This window comes from Malaclemys terrapin, chromosome 8, assembly GCF_027887155.1.
Source record: "Malaclemys terrapin pileata isolate rMalTer1 chromosome 8, rMalTer1.hap1, whole genome shotgun sequence".
NCBI classification, from domain to species: Eukaryota; Metazoa; Chordata; order Testudines; family Emydidae; genus Malaclemys; species Malaclemys terrapin.
In genome coordinates, this window is record NC_071512.1 from 57,857,874 (window position 1) to 57,876,051 (window position 18,178).

The 18,178-nt window shown below is 42.2% G+C and overlaps 1 protein-coding gene across 1 annotated transcript in view; it reads left to right on the top strand.

The window, feature by feature from the left end:
• The window catches only part of HMCN1 (hemicentin 1), a 338,886-nt gene that overhangs the window by 58,948 nt on the left and 261,760 nt on the right, over window positions 1–18,178 (top strand). Inside the window, exons 3-4 of the mRNA XM_054038112.1 lie at window positions 8,418–8,576; window positions 9,348–9,470. Of these exons, the coding sequence (XP_053894087.1) occupies window positions 8,418–8,576; window positions 9,348–9,470 (282 nt within the window). The remainder of the gene's footprint in view (window positions 1–8,417; window positions 8,577–9,347; window positions 9,471–18,178) is intronic.

Below are 18,178 nucleotides of genomic sequence, written 5' to 3' on the forward strand. Positions count from 1 at the left end.
CAGTTCAGAGCTCAGGCCCTTATGCAGGGGCTGAGCACACAATTAACAGTTCTGAGCTCAGGCCCCGATGCAGGGGCTGAGCACACAATTAACAGCTCCGGCCCTGGGTCAGGGCGGGGCAGCAAACCAATAGTCAGTCAGTGGCCCAGGCCTTGTAGCAGGGGCTGGGTCAGTTTGGGTTAGCCCAGGCCCTAGGTCAGGGCAGGGCAGCCAACGGATAGTCTGTCAGGGGCCCAGGCCCCTTGGACAAGGAGGAGGAGAGACTGCCACCCGGCGCGGGGTGGCAGGGGGGAACACAGGCCCACCCACTCCACTGTGTTCCAGCCCGGGGCCCTATCCGCAGCAGCCCGTCTGCCGCGCGGTCAGTGGGGATCCTGACCGCAACACACTGACATGGGTTCGGGGTCTGCTATCCCCGGGCCACTTCCCATCTCCTCCTCCATGGGTACCTGTTCCTCCTGAGTTCCGTCTGCTGGGTCGCAGATCATGGGCTCCTCCGGGCCCCGAGCACCAGGTAGGTCTGTCGCTCCCTCTGGGCCCTCGGCGGGGGGAAGCTCAGACCGCTCCTCAGGGTACCGGGCTCTCGGCAGGCTCGGCCAGTCCTCCTCAGGGTACCGGGTTCTCGGCAGGCTCGACCAGTCCTCCTCAGGGTACCGGGCTCTCGGCAGGCTCGGCCAGTCCTCCTCGGGATACCGGGCTCTCGGCAGGCTCAGATCCGCGGGAGCTCGGGCACCAGCGTCTGTCCTCTCCCGCTGCCGGCCAGCTACTGAGCGCTGGGGCCTGGCCTTTATACTTCCTGTCCCGCCCCTTGACTTCCGGGGGGCGGGGACAGGCCGCGGTGGCTCCGCCCACTCTGGCAGCTTTTCTGGCTCATCGCTTCCTGGGGCGCCTGGAAGCCAGGCCGCCCCGCTACAGAGCCCAATAGAAAAATTATCATTGTTTTAATGAGAAGAGTCTTTTCTAACGATGTTTCCAGTCAGATTTTGCACATTAAGGGCCAAATTCAGCCATAGTATAAGTGGATGCAACTATATTTGAAGTCAGTTGAGTTAAACCAAGGCTAAATTTAGGCCTCAGAAATGTGGCTAGTTCAGATAAATTCAGATATTTAATTGGAGCTCCTGGGTGCTTATCCAAACTAGACTGAACCTAACACTAGTTTTCCAGGGAATTTCAGGACGTAACTATAAGCATTTTTAATTACAATTTGGAAAAAAAAATTCTAAAGGAATTTTTCATTAGGAAAAGTTTGATATGTAAAGCTGCTCTCCTCCATCACTTTTTTTGGTATTGTGATCTACCTTTTGAAAAGGCAGCCCTTTGTGTTTTCTGTTTCCTGCTGTACTGGGAACGCTGTGTATAGTGATTAACAAAGTAGTTTTACTATTTATATGGAAAATAAACATTAGCATAATAGAACACTTCGTTGGTGTGTAACAATACTCTGAGAGATTTTAAGTGTGACTAGCGAGAGGTTTTCCTTAATGGAAGAGGACTGTAGGAAGTAACCATTGTCTAGCCTTTGTCGCCACATGTAACACACAAAGCAGAGGAGTCATTTGTTGAAGAGGACTCTTAATAACAACAGTTAAAATTAATTGGGATATACTGAGCTATCCTCTTGGATACAAAAACATTGTGAATTTCTGACACATTAAAATCAAAAAGGGTTTTTTGAGACTTATTTTTCCCAGTGTTTTGGCTGTCTGCTTTATTGCTTGCTTTTCCCATAAAAGTCAGAAGGGACATTTTGGAGGGCTTTATAATTAGAATTACATTTAAAGAACAGATACTCTTTACATTAGAAGATGATAAAGTATTCCTACTTTGGGAGCATATATGTAAACAATTCTTTGAGATTACAACCTTTATAGTTACTAAGGCTATGTCTACACTACGGACCTTACAGTGGCTCAGCTGTACAGCTACAGCTGTGCTGCTATAATGTCTACCATGTAGCCACTCTTTGCTGGCAAGAGAGAGCTCTCCTGCCGGCATAATTAAACCACCCCCAATGAGCAGCAATAGCTATGTCGGCAGGAGAGCCTCTCCTGCCGACATAGCGCTGTCCACACCAGCACTTTTGCTGCTGAAACTTATGTCAGTCAGGGGTGTGTGTTTTTTCAACCCCCTGACAGACCAAAGTTTTACTGACAAAAGTAGTAGTGTAGACAAAGCCTAACAGATTAACATTCCATTGCTTACCATTCAAAGATGCAACCTCACTGAGATCTGGAAGATTTTTAGAAGCATCATATTTTGTCTGTCTATCTATCTATATATATATATGACATAAGAATGGCCATGCTGGGTCAGATTAAAGGTCCATCTAGCCCAGTATCCTGTCTTCCAACAGTGGCCAAAGCCAGGTGCCCCAGAAGGAATGAACAAAACAGGTAATCATCAAGTGATCCATTCCCTGTCGCTCATTAGCAGCCTTTGGCAAACAGAGGCTATGGACACCATCACTGCCCATCCTGGCTAATAGCCATTGATGGACCTATCCTCCATGAATTTATCAAGTTCTTTTTTGAACCCTGTTATAGTCTTGGCCTTCACAACGTTCTCTGGCAAAGAGTTCCACAGGTTGACTGTGCATTGTGTGAAGAAATATTTCCTTTTGTTTGTTTTAAACCTGTTTGTTTCATTTGGTGACCCCCTAGTTCTTGTGTTATTAGAAGGAATAAATAGCACTTCCTTATTTACTTTTGTGATGTTTCACTCCATATATTTATGAAAATATGCTTATGAGTGTAAATATAATGTAACTGGAATATGCTTTATGCAAAAGGTCTCTTGTAAGGTATCATTACAAAGCTTATAATCTACCGAGTGTGTTCATCCTATTTGTATGAATGTATCATTCTTGTATCTGAAGCTAGAAATATGAAGTATTACTCTGAAGTCCTATTATAACTATGCAAAGTGTGGGCCATTAATGGTGGCTTGGAATCTTGATGGCTCCCATTAACTAGAAAAATTGGTTGTGAATGGCTGTATTTACTTGCAAACCTTCCTGGGTACATTCAGGCCAGCCCTGAAAGAATGGAGAATGAGGTCTTACAGTGACATGTGATCATGTCACCTGATACTGGAATCCATCTTAAACCCGGTGCTTTTCCATTTAGAAGGAAGGGTGGGGACCCAGAGAGACAAAAGATTCCTGCCTCGTGCCAAAGCTATAAAAGGGGGTGGAACAGAACAAAGGGGGCTGCAGTCATAAGAAACCACCTACTTACCACCTGAGCTGGAACTAACAAGAACTGTACCGGGGAAAGGATTGGGCCCAGACTAAGAAGGAGTCTAATCTGTGAAAGAAGCTTATTGGAACATCTCTGAGGGCAAGATTTACCTGTATTCAGTTTCTTAATGTATTAGGCTAGATTTGCGTATTTTTGCTTTATTTTACTTGGTGACTTACTTTGTTCTGTCTGTTATTACTTGGAACCACTTAAATCTTAATTTTTATTCTTTTGTTTATTATTGAACCCAGAGTAAGTGATTAATACCTGGGGGAGCAAACAACTGTGCCTATCTCTCTGTCAGTGTTACAGAGGGCAGACAATTTATGAGTTTACCCTGTATAAGCTTTATACAGAGTAAAATGGATTTATTTGGGGTTTGGATCCCATTGGGAGCTGGGTGTCTGGGTGCTGGAGACAGGTAACCTGCTGAGTGGATTTCAGTTAAAGCCTGCAGCTTTGGGGGCGTGTTTCAGACCTGGGTCTGTGTTGCAGCAGGCTGGCATAACTAGCTTAACAAGGCAGGGTTCTGGAGTCCCACGCTGACAGGGAAAATGGGCTGTAGCAGTGCGCGGACTCACCCGGTGGCGCCTTTGGCTGGTCGTCTGTGGGAATTAGCTCGTCCCAGCTCCGGAGCGCCCTCTGCAGGCCGGTGATCCACCTTACCGCTGCTGGCCCCCGTGTCTCTCCCAGGACCCGGTGCCCCTTTACTGGGTTTCTGCTGCCTTCGCAGAACCCCTCAGTCTCAGGGTCTCCCCCTCCCAGGGGAACCCCCACCCACTATCCCCACTTCGCCTCAGTTTTGGCTACTGCCAGTCATCACTTAGCCCCTGTTCACTGGGGCAGACTTCAGTGTATCAGCCACTCATCACAGGCAAAGGGGTTTGGACCTGCTGCCTCTGCCTACCAGTAGGCTGCCCCTTTGCAACCCCAGTACCCAGCTGGCCATACCCTAGGCCTGCAGCCTGTGGGGTTTCCAGACCAGAGCTCCCCAGCTCCTCTTGCCTTCCCCCAGCCCTGCTCCACCTTAGGTACCCAGGTATGTTCCCTAGCAGCAAAGCCCTTCTCCCTCTAAAGATAGAAAGAGAGACTGACTGGGCTCCTGGCTCACTGCCTCTTATAGGGGCCAGCTGGGCCTGATTGGGGCTTGGCCACAGCTGAGCCTAACTTCCCTAATCAGCCCAGGCTTCTTGCCCCAGCCAGAGCCCTCTCCTGGGTTGTTTTAAGCCCGAAGGGCGGGAGCAGGTAACCACCCCGCTACACAGGCTCAGAGGTAATTTCAGCACATCAGATAACAGTACCAAGGAGGTCTCTGTGACCGAACCCATCACAACTTTCTCCACACCAGTCATAATTTTATAGACCTCAATCATATTCCCCCTTAGTCATCTCTTTTCCAAGCTGAAAAGTCCCAGTCTTATTAATCTCTCCTTCATTGTGATATTGGACTGCCTCCAAAGTATAGAAAAAACAATAACATTATATTTTTCTTTTTTCTCAACCTGGAGAGGTAGTTTAATCACATAAATTTGTTTTTGTGTGTTGGGGTGTGTGTGTGTATGTGTGTGAGGAATTTACTATGGGAAAGCTAAGTAGAAGAAATAGGGGTTGGTCTACACTGAAAATTTACATCGGCATAGCTACATCTCCCTGCGGTGTGAAAAATCCAACCCCCTGAGTCACATAGTTAGGCAGACCTAACCCCTGGTGTAGACAGTACTTGGTCAATTGAAGAATTTTTCCATTGACCTCTTGTGGAAGTGGAGTAACTATGCTGACAGGAGAACCCCTCCCACTGTAACGTTTCAAGTGCAGACAAGCCCTAAGTTTTGCATTTACTTCCAAAAGTGGTGAGGTTTTTTGTCATTCTCATCTCTTGCAGGGATGTGATGCATAGTTCAGATGCTTTGAAAGTTCTGTCTTCTACAGGCAAACATTATATTTATGCAAGAAATATGAACTTTTGTTTAAGCGTTATTTTTCCATAAATTTTAAATTAAGCGGAGAAATTAAATTAGATAATGCTAAACTTTGCAATACTTAACAATATTTTGATTAAACACCCCTCCTCCCCACCCCAAAAAATCTCAACAACTTCCAACTAGTATAAATTCTGAAGCCGCCCGCTTAGGAATGCAGTTACTATGAACACATCCCCTGTAACCCCTGGCCTAAGCTCCATATACTGGTTCTCCCCCAGCAGGGTGGATTTGATTAATCATGATTTACATCACTAGTCAGGAAGACTTGATTTAATCATAGTTTTCTACATAAAAGTGCATTCTTGTTGGTTGTTATAACCTTAATACATATTCTTCACAACTCAGAGATAGATGTAGGTTTCATTTTTAGAAGGTACACACTATACCAGGGGTAGGCAACCTATGGCATGCGTGCCGAAGGCGGCACACAAGCTGATTTTCAGTGGCACTGTTATAAATATAAAGGGAAGGGTAACCACCTTTCTGTATACAGTACTATAAAATCCCTCCTGGCCAGAGGCACAAAATCCTCTTACCTGTAAAGGGTTAAGAAGTTCAAGTAACCTGACTGGCACCTGACCAAAAGGACCAATAAGGGGACAAGATACTTTCAAATCAGGGGGGGGGACGGGACGGCCAGAGACAGATCAAGGAAGCAAGCAATCCAACTCCTATAGAGTTAGTAAGTATTTAGCAAGAAAATGTGTTAGATTATCTTTTGTTTTGGCTTGTGAATTTCTCTGTGGTGGGAGGGAATGTGTATTCCTGTTTTTTTCTTTTTGTAACTTTAAGGTTTTGCCTAGTGGAAAATCCTCTGTGTTTTTAATCTAATTGCCTGTGAGATTATCTTCCATTCTAGTCTTACAGAGGTACTCCTTTTACCTTTTTTTTCTTTCTAATAAAATTCTGTTTTTTTAAAGAATCTGATTGGGTTTTTTAGTATTCTAAAAACCCAAGTCTGGTGTGTGCTCATCTTGTTTATTCTCAAGCCTCCCCAGGAAAGGGGGTGTAGGGCTTGGGGGGATATTTTGGGGAACTAGGACTCCAAGTGGTCCTTTATGATTCTTTGTTTGAATCGCTTGGTGGTGGCAGCATTTACCTAATCCAAGGTACAAGGGAGAATTTGTGCCTTGGGGAAGTTTTAACCTAAGCTGGTTGAAATAAGCTTAGGGGGTCTTTCATGCGGGTCCCCACATCTGTACCCTAAAGTTCAGAGTGGGGAGGGAACCCTGACAGGCACTCACACTGCCTGGGCCCTGGCCACCGGTCCAGGGGGCTCTGCATTTTAATTTAATTTTAAATGAAGCTTCTTAAACATTTTAAAAACCTTATTGACTTTACATACAACAATAGTTTAGTTACATATTATAGACTTAAAGAAAGAGATCTTCTAAAAACGTTAAACTGTATTACCGGCATGTGAAACCTTAAATTAGAGTGAATAAATGGAGACTTGGCACACCACTTCTGAAAGGTTGCCGACCCCTGCACTATACATTTTTAAAAAGTGATATATTTTGAAAACTTATCAGATTAGTTTTACAGCTATATCAGAAAATGAATGATTGGTTATTTCATTTATCAAAGGTAATTGAAGCAGATATTTATGAAGTCATTGGGAGGTGAACTATCTCCAATTCAACAGGTTAATCATTAATATTGGGAAGATTTTCTTGCCATGCTGTATTAGGAGGAGAACATCACCAGACAGACATTTAAATTGTTTTATTTAACTAAAACAACAATGTTATGTATTCTGGATTTTTTTCTTCAACAGCAAACATAGAATATTTTAACAAAAAAGCATATGTCCCTTGCTTGTCATATTTATCTCCAAACTTCTTCTCCTTGTCCAGATCTATTTCATCCCCAAAAAATCTTCTATTAATTGAACTTTTTGAAATTTTGCACTTTTAGAGAGAGGTAAGGGATTGACTCTGTGTACACAAATTTGCAGAGGAACAATAGAGTTGAGGTCTGTTATTTCTCACCTCTATATATTATTTATTTATTTATTTTAAAACATTTTTGCAGTTAACAAGCACATTACCTCTGGAGACACAAATCCACATTTGAGAACTGCAAAATTAAGCATCTCTGATGGTATCTTCTAGACTCAGCACTGAGTCCCATTGGGCAGATAGAAAGATTAACCTAAATAATCTATACAGAAGCCAGGGGAACCCCATAAGATTGGGTCCCTAATCCATGAACTATTGGAACTCATTTACAAAACTTTTCCTAAACATTACATGAATATATTGTCTCATACTATAGAATTAGAATTTATAATCCCTATTCTATGATGAGATATCTTTGTGCTATAATGTATCTTAATTAAAACTATCTTTAGATAGGTTTTTTCCTCAAAAAGCATTTTATCAAAAAAATCCAATTTAAATTAAAAAAAATCTGATTTTTTATATATATATTTTTTAAAAAATCATTGATTTTTATCCACTCTGCTCCCCAGTGCAGAGTCCAGTTCAAGGTCTCGCTGTTCTGATATTCAAAGTCCTCCATAGGATTGTCCTGGCTACCTGAGAGATCACTTCTCCCTTTATGTCCATGACCTCCCAGTAGTGCTATGTGCCACTGGAACAATTACATTGTCACCAGTGAGGTAGGCTTGTAACTGCAAGAGACAGAGATTTCACGGGCGCATACACATAAAAACAAACTATAAACTAATTGAGCTATTTCTCCTACTCTCAGTTATCTAGGTGTAAATCTAACCAATGTAGCTAAACCAGATTTTTGCCTGGGTAACTGAGAACAGAACATGGCCCATTGTGTACAATGGCAGGTAGATTCTGGGTATGGGTAGGTGGGTAGGAAGGAATAGATCAGTCAGTGTGTTATGCATTCCTCATTGTTACTAGCATCCCTGCTCAGACACGCTCTTGCAGAGGTGGACATTGTTTGATTGTTAGTATCTTTATTGCATTTTTTTTTACAACTTGACCATCAATGGGAAATTTTAAAACTTGGCTTGCCCTTTTTTTTTTTAAATAAAATAAGTATTTTTCAGAAACCATGCAATGCTGTGAATTAAAAAAAAGGATAAAATGCTAGAAGCTGGAAAAGAAATCTGCCTTGATCTTTCTGAAAAAGAAACCAATTATTATACCTAACATCCATTTTCCTTTCTTGTGATTGTTTTTAATTTCTTTCTTTCTCTAATTGTGAATAGGGTGGTGGTGACTGTCCAGAGATGAGCATTGGTGCAATCAAAATTGCTCTAGAAATTTCTCTTCCTGGTTCTTTCATCTATGTATTTACTGATGCACGATCCAAAGATTATAGGCTGACACATGAAGTACTGCAGCTCATTCAGCAGAAGCAGTCACAGGTAAGGAGAAGATTCATATTTTACCATTCCTGTTTATTTACCCATTTACTACCAATGCAATAGCAGCATTGTCCAGAAAAACTCCTTTCCAAGATATTTGTGATATCTCGCTGTAAAAGAGGTCATACTGTTGCCATTCTAGCAACTAGTGTTTATTTTGTTGTAAATTAAATTGATCTGATTAATAAAAATTGAAATTAAAGGGACATTAATTAAGGTTATTAGTTAAATACTATAAGATATTCTACTGCCAATATTTGTCTTCTTGGCCCTCTTGGCAGTTGCATTGGTGTCTGTGGATTCGTCTGAGAGTTATAATACTGATTACTCTGGGAATAAAAAGTGCTGATATAAGATTTATTATTTCATCCCCTCTTGACATGATTTCTGTATGTCTGTTTTCTTCAGTCAATCAGTCACTTTCCATCACTCAATCCTGATGGGCTTCGCCTTCCATATGGAACGCCAGTTGAAAAAAATCACATTGAAATCATTTAGAGTATTATGTTTGGAGTAGGTACAGAATCCAGCTGTGCTCCAAATCCCCTGCCTGCCTTTTTTGGGGTGTACATCTCATTTGTACAGAACTCAGAGTAGATTAATCAAAAGTGAAATGGGTGTCCATCGCACAGAGCAGGGAGAACCTTTCAATTTTTCTGGCATACTTTGCTGTTACGTTTGAGAGTAAGATTTTTCCCATTGAGGTTTGCCATAGATGCTGACTGACTATATTTTCATTTCCTTTGTGTGTTTTTCTTTTTTAAACCCCAGGTTGTATTTGTGTTGACTGGAGACTGTGATGATAGGTCACATATTGGTTACAAGGTCTACGAAGAAATTGCCTCAACAAGTTCTGGTCAAGTTTTCCATTTGGACAAAAAGCAAGTTAATGAGGTAATTTGTAATTAATTTTTATGACTATCTACTATATACAGAGCGATATAAGGTATGGGCTTCCATTTAATAGCTCCATATGCCTAATGGTCCCAATTCTGGTTCTGTTCCAACTCCTTTGTGCTGCTGTTGAGGTACAAAGCAGATAGAGAGCTGGTTTAGCCAGATTCTTGGGAATTTTACATAGGTGAATTCTGGTTGTTGTAGGCCTGGTGTATTGACTCTATGCCACCCCTCTGCCAGACCTCTTAAGGGCCTGATTCTGCCAATTTTAATTATGTTGTTAGGACAGGCTGGACTCCTGTATTGTGAAGAGCTCCACTGACTTCAGCCTGCCTTTGTGGAGCACCTTTCTGGACTAGAGTCTTTGTGCAGTATCTTGCTCATGAGTAATCCCATTGGTTTACTACTAAATGAGATGACGGAGCAGATTCTGTTCTAAATAAATGGTTTTTATTATTGCCAATTAGAAGTGCTGGTAACCATAGACTAAAATGAATATTTTCTATAGAACATCCAGTGACTTTCAGATTCTATATTATTACAAACAGAACTGACATTTCCCAAATGCATGAGAATTAATTTGATGAAGACAACGTCACACGTTAGTTATTTGGATAATTGGAATCATCTGTCAATGTTGTAAACATGACTTTGACTTCCTGATGTACACAACATTGCGTCACTGGATTGTGATTTTTTTTTTTATTATAAATAAGTAAAATCTAAACAAAAATAGTTTGTTTACTTCACTTTGTCACAATTTTGTCTGATTCCATAAATGTTGCTGGTGCTTTGCAGTTTTGCTGCACTTGGTTTATCTGGTAGAAATGAGGTTGTATCCCTGTTAAGTTGTTGGCAGAGGGTTAAAAGCAGAGCCAGAGCTAGGAATAAGCAGACTAAGCAATTGCTTAGGGCCCCGTGCAGCTCCAGGGTGCCCCCTATTCATTTTTATTGTAAAAACTTGCCTGTTTTAGTATGGGGAAGCCCCAAAATATTCCGGCTTAAGGCCCCCAATGGGCTAGCACTGGCTCTGGTTAAAAGTCACTAGAAAGACAAGCGTCTCACATGGTTTTCCCCTTGAAGGGGGAAGGTATCCCTACCTTCCTACTTCTTAAGGAATAAATCATGTGTGATGTGTGTGTGTGTGTGTGTGAGAGAGAGAGTTGTGAGTGTCTGTTAGGACTGTGTACAACTTCTGACTTTAACTTTACAATAATTTGTGTGTGAAACTTGAAAGTTATCATGCTGCCATTTTTCTTTTCCAGCAAATTTCCACCTAAAGCACAACCAAAACCAGCACACATAAACAACTAAATCCCAAACTATACAAACAGTCCTACAAAGCAAAATATGTCACTTTGTTTCCATCCAGCACAGTGAAATATTTAATACCAAAGCCACTGGTCTCATAGAACTAGCCCAGAATAGAAACTTTTAAAACGAACTTAGTGGAAAACATTAACAGGAAACTTCCTTTTTCAGAACTTGAAATTCAGGGTACTGATTTTTCTTTTTGTGAGTTGGAAGTGGGGAGCTCAGCTTTGGCCAGTTCTGTAGATAGGGAACAGTGATATAATAAACACATTATTTTTTCTCTCTGCTCCCCTAGTATATCTGTTTGGTGTTACAAAGCATCAGACTTTTCAGAAAGAGTTAACATATAATATTCTATTGGCAGTTTGCCTCCATTTGTCTATTCCTCATATAGTGGGGCCTCCATCTTTCCAGCCCCAGTAATACGAGTCACCTGTATGGGGAGTCAAAGGAAGGATCTTGTGACATACCAAGGTACAGGATCTAGACTAATCTAGGGTACTATCTAGACTAATGAGCTGCTGTCACCCTTTCCCTGCAAGCTTGGGTGCCTTATAATACCTTGCTGAAGGAGTTCCCACCTGAGCTGCTCACAAACAGCTTTCCCAGCATGCAAGTCTCACCCTGAGTGGCTGGGTGCAACTGCAGTCTGCCAGCCACATTTGGGTTGTACTTTGGCTCTCGCCAGCCTTGGTTATATTGCAGGATGACCTCAGCAATATCCCCAGTCTTCGATTTCCCTCCAGAAATATATGTCCTGTACCGCCCAGGCCTCTCCTGGACAATACAAGCTATATTAAATCTATTATTTCTTTAATAGAAATAATATGCACATAACTTGCCACTCCAAATGGAGTTTCCCAGACAATTCAATTTAAACACACTGGATTAGATAAAACAGTAAAACAAGTTAATTACAAAGAGAGATTTTAAGTGAGCATAATTTATGAGGTATAAAAGTCAAAAATGGTTACAAGAAAAATAAAGAGAAAATGCAATGTGTGCCTAACTTAACAACATATATTCAATTCAAAGCAAAGTTTTCTTACCACATGCTTTCAGCAGTCTTACTGACCAAATGTCCTAGGTCAGGACCCCTATCCCAATCCAAAGATTGCTTACGTTGTCTCTTCAGGTGCAGTGAATTGATTGGCCGAGAAGTGGGGTGTACCTTGGGGTGTCTGTCCCTCCTTTTTATCATTTCAGTCCTCCTCTTGAAAAATATTTCTGTCAGGGGACAAAAAGTCTGTGGGGAAGGATGTTCCTGGCTGCTTTTTTCTCACCTGTTTGAACTTTCTTTGTCTCCTCTTCCTGCTTGATGACTCTCTGTTTACTGATTAAATGCAAATTAAGCAGAACACACATTCCTTTGTTTAGGACAGACCTGTTTGCCAACCTCTGTTTGTGTAGCATGTGTTAATAACATCATACAGTGAAATCTTATAACTTCACATATAATGTTACCACATCTATTTTATTCAGACAATATTGACCAGCAAATTATGAGTTTTCAAATAATACCTTACAAGACATGCCTTGTACAAAAATTATTACAATAGTGTGTAGGGTGTGAACACAGGGATACATTCTGTCACAGACCTTTATACCTGTTCAGGATAATCCACCTTTAAACTACAAATATGAAAACTTACAGTGGAGATTCAATAGTAATTCACTCCCCCTCACTCCCCAGCACTTTTTTTATAGTAAACTACTGAATAAGGTTCAGATTGTTCACGCTCTGAGACCTAGCACTGTCTGGTTGGTTTAACTACATCTCTCAGGAGTGTGGATTTTTCACACCCTCAGAGAGATAGTTACGCCAGTGTAACTTTTCAGTGTAGACCCTGTGCAGAGAAACAGCAGGATCAGAGGAGTGTTAAGGTGAGTTTTTTACAACACATTTGTCAAAGCGCTGCCACATGTGCATGCATACCAAAACAAACGTCCCAGCACTCCATACAGATCAGTTGGACCCCAGGTTCTGGCCCAGAATTTCTACTTCCTGAAGGGACCCAAATATGCTGATGAGTCCACCAGAAGTCCAGATGCTAATAAACAGAATACACAGTGGCAATACATATCCACAATTGACAGCATATTCCTCAGGTGGGCTTTAACAGAAATAAATGCTACTATCCCTTTCATCAGTGTAGGTCCGTAATCTATAAAGAATGAAATATATAAATTTTAAGACATAATCACTGTTTTGGATCTATTCACTGCTAATGCTGAATTATAAATTGGAAAGGGCTTCAAATAGCTGAATTTGAATATCCTGCAAAGCCAGTATTTTGTTTTGTTGAAACTATTTTTATTGCTTTGTCCAAAAAAAACCCCAAACAAAAAAACTATTTATAATGTACGAAGTTTTCAAATCCACATCCTTGTCCTTGCTCTTTGTATGTTAAGTGGAAAATGAAGCAATGTTAACTAACTAAACAAAAAAGAAAAACTAGCTACCAGTAAACACAACATAACAAAGAGAACAATACTTGGGTAGTCACCCAATATTTGCATGGTCGCAAGAAGAATAAAAGACTATGCTGTATTTTTGCAGTCCTGGAACAAAGGGCAATCATCTCTTAATTGAAATCTCTCCAAAAAGCCCACTTCTTCTAGAAAGCCTTCCATAGTAAGAAATGTTGTTATGCTTCTACTGCAACACTGGAAGATATAACCTTCCTCTTGTGCCTGAATGGCTTTGCCTATTTATTTACGGCTTGATCTTGCTCCCACTGAAGTCAATGATAAAATTTCCTTTGATTTAAATCACAGTAAAATTGGGATCTATTAGTATCTTAGGTCTTGTCTAAATTTACTGCGCTTTTACCCTAATCATACATACAATGATTTCAAGAGAAATGATTTCAAGAGAAAGATCAAATAAGAAGAAAGGGTATCTTTGCCTTCCACCTAATTACACTGAAACTCTTTGTTCGCCTGCCATTCATTATCAAGGAAGCAGTAGGAGGACTGTACAGGGTCAGTTTAGTTTAAGAAATCATCATTTATTCCTGTTCATTGCATCACCTCAAACTAATAGTTCCACTCAACTGAGTCAAAGACTTTCTCTGTGTCAAGTGACAAAATTATGTTGGGGTCAGACTTCAGTCCAGTAAAGTGTTAAGCATATGAATAGTCTCATTGAAGAGCTTTGTTATTTACCTGGCGATGTGCAGGACATTTAGGACTCTAACAGTGTCAAAGGAGTGTCATATTTTGACAAAACAAACCTAGTCTCTGTGTATTTAATTAGGAAGGAGATCCTCCAACCTTAAAGCCAGAACACTAGATAGTATTTTGATCTCAAAGTTAAAATTCTCCCTAACTTTCCCTTTAATTGAAATATTGTATTAATCATCATTTTCATCGGTAACTCTGAACTCAGAACATTACAGATTTGCAGCAGCAGAACAATGTGGTTTTTTTTTACTTATTTTGTAAAATTCTGGTCTAAGGGCAGCATTAGAAGGAAGCAAAAAGATTTCATTGACAACTTCCTCAAAAGATCAAATTTGTTATTGGTGGTCTAATTTAAGTAAATTAATATTATCCAGAGACTTTTTTTAAATACTTCTTTTTGAACTAGTTGAGAGTAATAGTCTTATAATATGTTTAAAATTTCCCAGCAATGTTTCTAATATTGGGCTTTTCTTTTATAAAATCTATTCTAAAATGAACACTCTTTGGTAAGCAATTTACTCACTTTGTCTCCTTTTTCTTGATAAGATTATTTTATCTATTTTAATTGATTTGTCAGATACAAAATTATTTATGTCCTGATCCTGCAAACTATTCCCTGCAGGGGAAACCTCACTAACCTCAATGGGCCTCCATCTGGTTGAAAGAGACTTGCCTTCATGGAGCTCACTGCAGGATTAGGGGCCTTAATTTTCTTTTATCACAATTTTATTTTTTAAAAAAACCCTCTAATGTTCCAGTTATGGTGGACTTTTTTTTCTAGAAAGGAAACTCTTTCATTAATTAATCTGTTATTGTGTCAGAGTTTGTGGAGAAACCACATAGCTTCATTACCACTGTGAGGACATACTCTTTAGAGATACTGTAAGATTCCCTTACATCTGGAGGTATGTCTTTTCTCACACACTCTTTCCGAGAACTGACTGACATGCCACTGTGACCAGAGGTACAGGTCCTATGAGAGGATCTGAAATACTTTGAAATCTGCCATGGTATCCAGGTGGAAACCTTGTAAGCCAGACCTGCATAGAAGCTATTGATGGTTTGAAGATAGGTTTCCTCTGCAATGCTTTTGTTCTGAATAGATAATACTTTGCTTTATGAAGGCTGGCTGGTCACTAGTTGCCCCTGAGAGAACAGGATGGTAGATGCTGAACTAAAGTCAGACATGGCGAGGTGATCACAATAAATTGCAGAAATCTGCAGTTTAAATCTTGGTCCAAACTGAAGAATATCATGGGACTTTGCCCCAAGAAAGGTGACTGCTAGCCACCTGAGTCCTAAGTGGGTGGCCTTAAGGAGGCCATGAAGACCCCCATAAAGGGGTCAAAGGTGCATTTACCTTGAAAACAGTGACAATAGTTATTAATAGCTTATTCGTTCTTTTAAAAAAAAATGTGTGGAATATCCTTCCTTGAACCAGGGCTACATTCTGTTATTAAAAGTGGAGTTTTTATATTTTTTATATTAGTTTTGTTGCATTTAGTTTCTTGCATATTTGTGGTGATGACAATTTTGGGCTTTAAATAAAACGCACCTCACCTCCACTGTTGTGGATCTTGCATTTATAGCATGCTTTTCAACCAAATGACTCACAAAGTACTTTGCAGACTTTACTACAGTATTAGATTAGAAAAGCATGCTGTAAATGCAAGATCATCAGCACCATCAAGTCTGTGGGGACTACATGACTTTACAAATGCAAATACGTATGAATTACAGGCAGGGCTGCAACAGGCAACATTTATTCTGGCATTTCCTAACACAGGAGTGGGCAAACTTTTTGGCCCAAGGGCCACATCTGGGTATGGAAATTGTACGGTGGGCCATGAATGCTCACAAAATTGGGGGTTGGGGTGCGGCGGAGTGGGGGGGTGAGGGCTTTGGGGTGGGGCCAGAAATGAGCAGTTCAGGGTCTGGGAGGGGGCTCTGGACTGGGGCAGGGGGTTGGGGTGCAGGGGGGAGTGAGGGCTCCAGTTGGGGATGTGGGCTCTGGGGTGGGGCTGGGGATGAGGGTTTGGGGGTGCAGGAGGATGCTCTGGGTTGGGACTGAGGGGCTCAGAGGGCAGGAGGGGGATCAGGGTTAAGGCAGGGAGTTGGGGTGCAGGAGAGGGCCAGGGGTGCAGGCTCCGGGTGGTGCTTACCTCACGCAGCTCCCGGAAACAGCAGCACGTCCCCCCTCTGGCTCCTATGTGGAGGCACAGCCAGGCAGCTCTGCACGCTGCCCCATCCACAGGCGCCGCCCCTGTAGCTCCCATTGGCAGTGGTTCATGGCCAATGGGAGCTGCAGAGCCGGCGCTTGGGGCGGGGGCAGCATACGGAGCTCCCTGGGGGAGGGGGAACATACCACTACTTCCGGAAGCCGCACGGAGCCACGGCACACACAGACCAGGGCAAGCCCCAGACCGCACTCCCCGGCGGGAGCTCGAGGGTCGGATTAAAATGTCTGAAGGGCCGAATGTGGCCCCTAAGCCATAGTTTGCCCACCGCTGTCCTAACATCTGAGTGCTTGATTTTTCAACCTTAATGATATTTCAATGCCAGTTTTTGGTTTATAACATGCATGTGTATATATAATATTTATGGTATAATTTTCACAGTGCTCATTCTCTACACTATTTCAGATCTTGCTTTCCCTCATATAATGTATGTGTGGGTGCACCCTAGAAGACAATCAGGATTTTAGCTTTCTGTTCAGGAAGCATGGGGGAACTAGCTAATTAAGCAATTAAATAGTTAACTTTAAATTCTTGCCTTGAGTGTTTGAAAATCTTTTTTATGACCCAGAATAAACACATGGGAATAGTCCATGCTCTATATATTTTCCAGGTTTCTGTATGCATTCCAAGGGATGACCTGACGACGGGAGGAGAAGGGGGTGAAATCTCTGGAGAAATGTTGTAAATTATTTCTGTTTTTTCCTCCATAGTATTAATCAGGCCACAATTTGGCAAAATTACACATTTTGGGATTTCTTGTAAGGATCCCAAAGGGAAAAAAAACTACTTCAAAGTCGATTTTACAGGAGAGTTGAAAACCATTTAGGAATAAAGGAGGGAAAATGGGGTCTCCCAAAATTGCTGATTACACTTTGGGGAAAATTATAATCAAACTGGTAAGTTACTTCCAGAGGTAGAACAGCTGGGTTATTTGAATTAGCTTTGATATTCAGTTGTGAGCTTGTAAAACTCACATATGTATTTGTTTAAAAATTGAAGTCCAGTTCTGCTCTGAATATGAGTCCATGTTTATTGACTCATGATGAGCTGCATATCTAATATGCTCGGGTTACAAGCAGGGCCGGCTCTAGGCACCAGCAAAACAAGCTGGTGCTTGGGGCGGCACATTTTTAGGGGCGGCATGGCCGGCGCCAGAATGCCGCCCCTAAAAATGTGTCCCGGCCGCCCTAGCTCACCTCCGCTGCTGCTGCCACGGTGCGCGAAACAGCTGATTTGCGCGCCGCTACTCGCCCTCCCTCCCAGGCTCTCAAGCCTGGGAGGGAGGGGGAGCAGCGGCGCACAAATCAGCTGTTTCGCACACCGCGGCGGCTCGGGGTCTCCCCCTCCCTCCCAGGCTCTCAAACCTGGGAGGGGGGAGACTCCGAGTGGCCGCGGCGCGGCGGTGCTTCCCCCCCTCCCTCCCTCCTAGGCTTGAGAGCCTGGGGGGAGGAGGCAGGGCTGGGGATTTGGGGAAGGGGCGGAGTTGAGGCGGGGTGGGGGGTGTGGTAATTAAAGAACTGGGGGTGGGGGCGGCCAAAATTGTTTTTGCTTTGGGCGTCAAAAATCCTAGAGCCGGCCCTGGTTACAAGCAAAGGTGTGTGTTTGTTTTTTTAACTAACAATCAGCTCTGCACCCTCAAGCCCAGATCTGAGAATCCAAGCAGATTTTTTTCCCCTGCTCATACCTCATCATGAGTAATAATGGTTTTGCAGGCCAAGTTCTGCCCTCCATGACATAAGTGCAGCTCCACTGCTATTGCTTTCAACCAGCTTCCACAGGGTTCACTAACTGGAGTTTAGTAAGCAATTCTGGTCTATATTTAGGTATTTATGTGCCCCCCATAACCATTGAATCCGTGCACCTGATAGTTCAGGGGTGGGCAAACTATGGCCCGGGGGCCACATCCAGCCCTTCAGACATTTTAATCTGGCCCTCGAGCTCCCGCCGGGGAGTAGGGTCTGGGGCTTG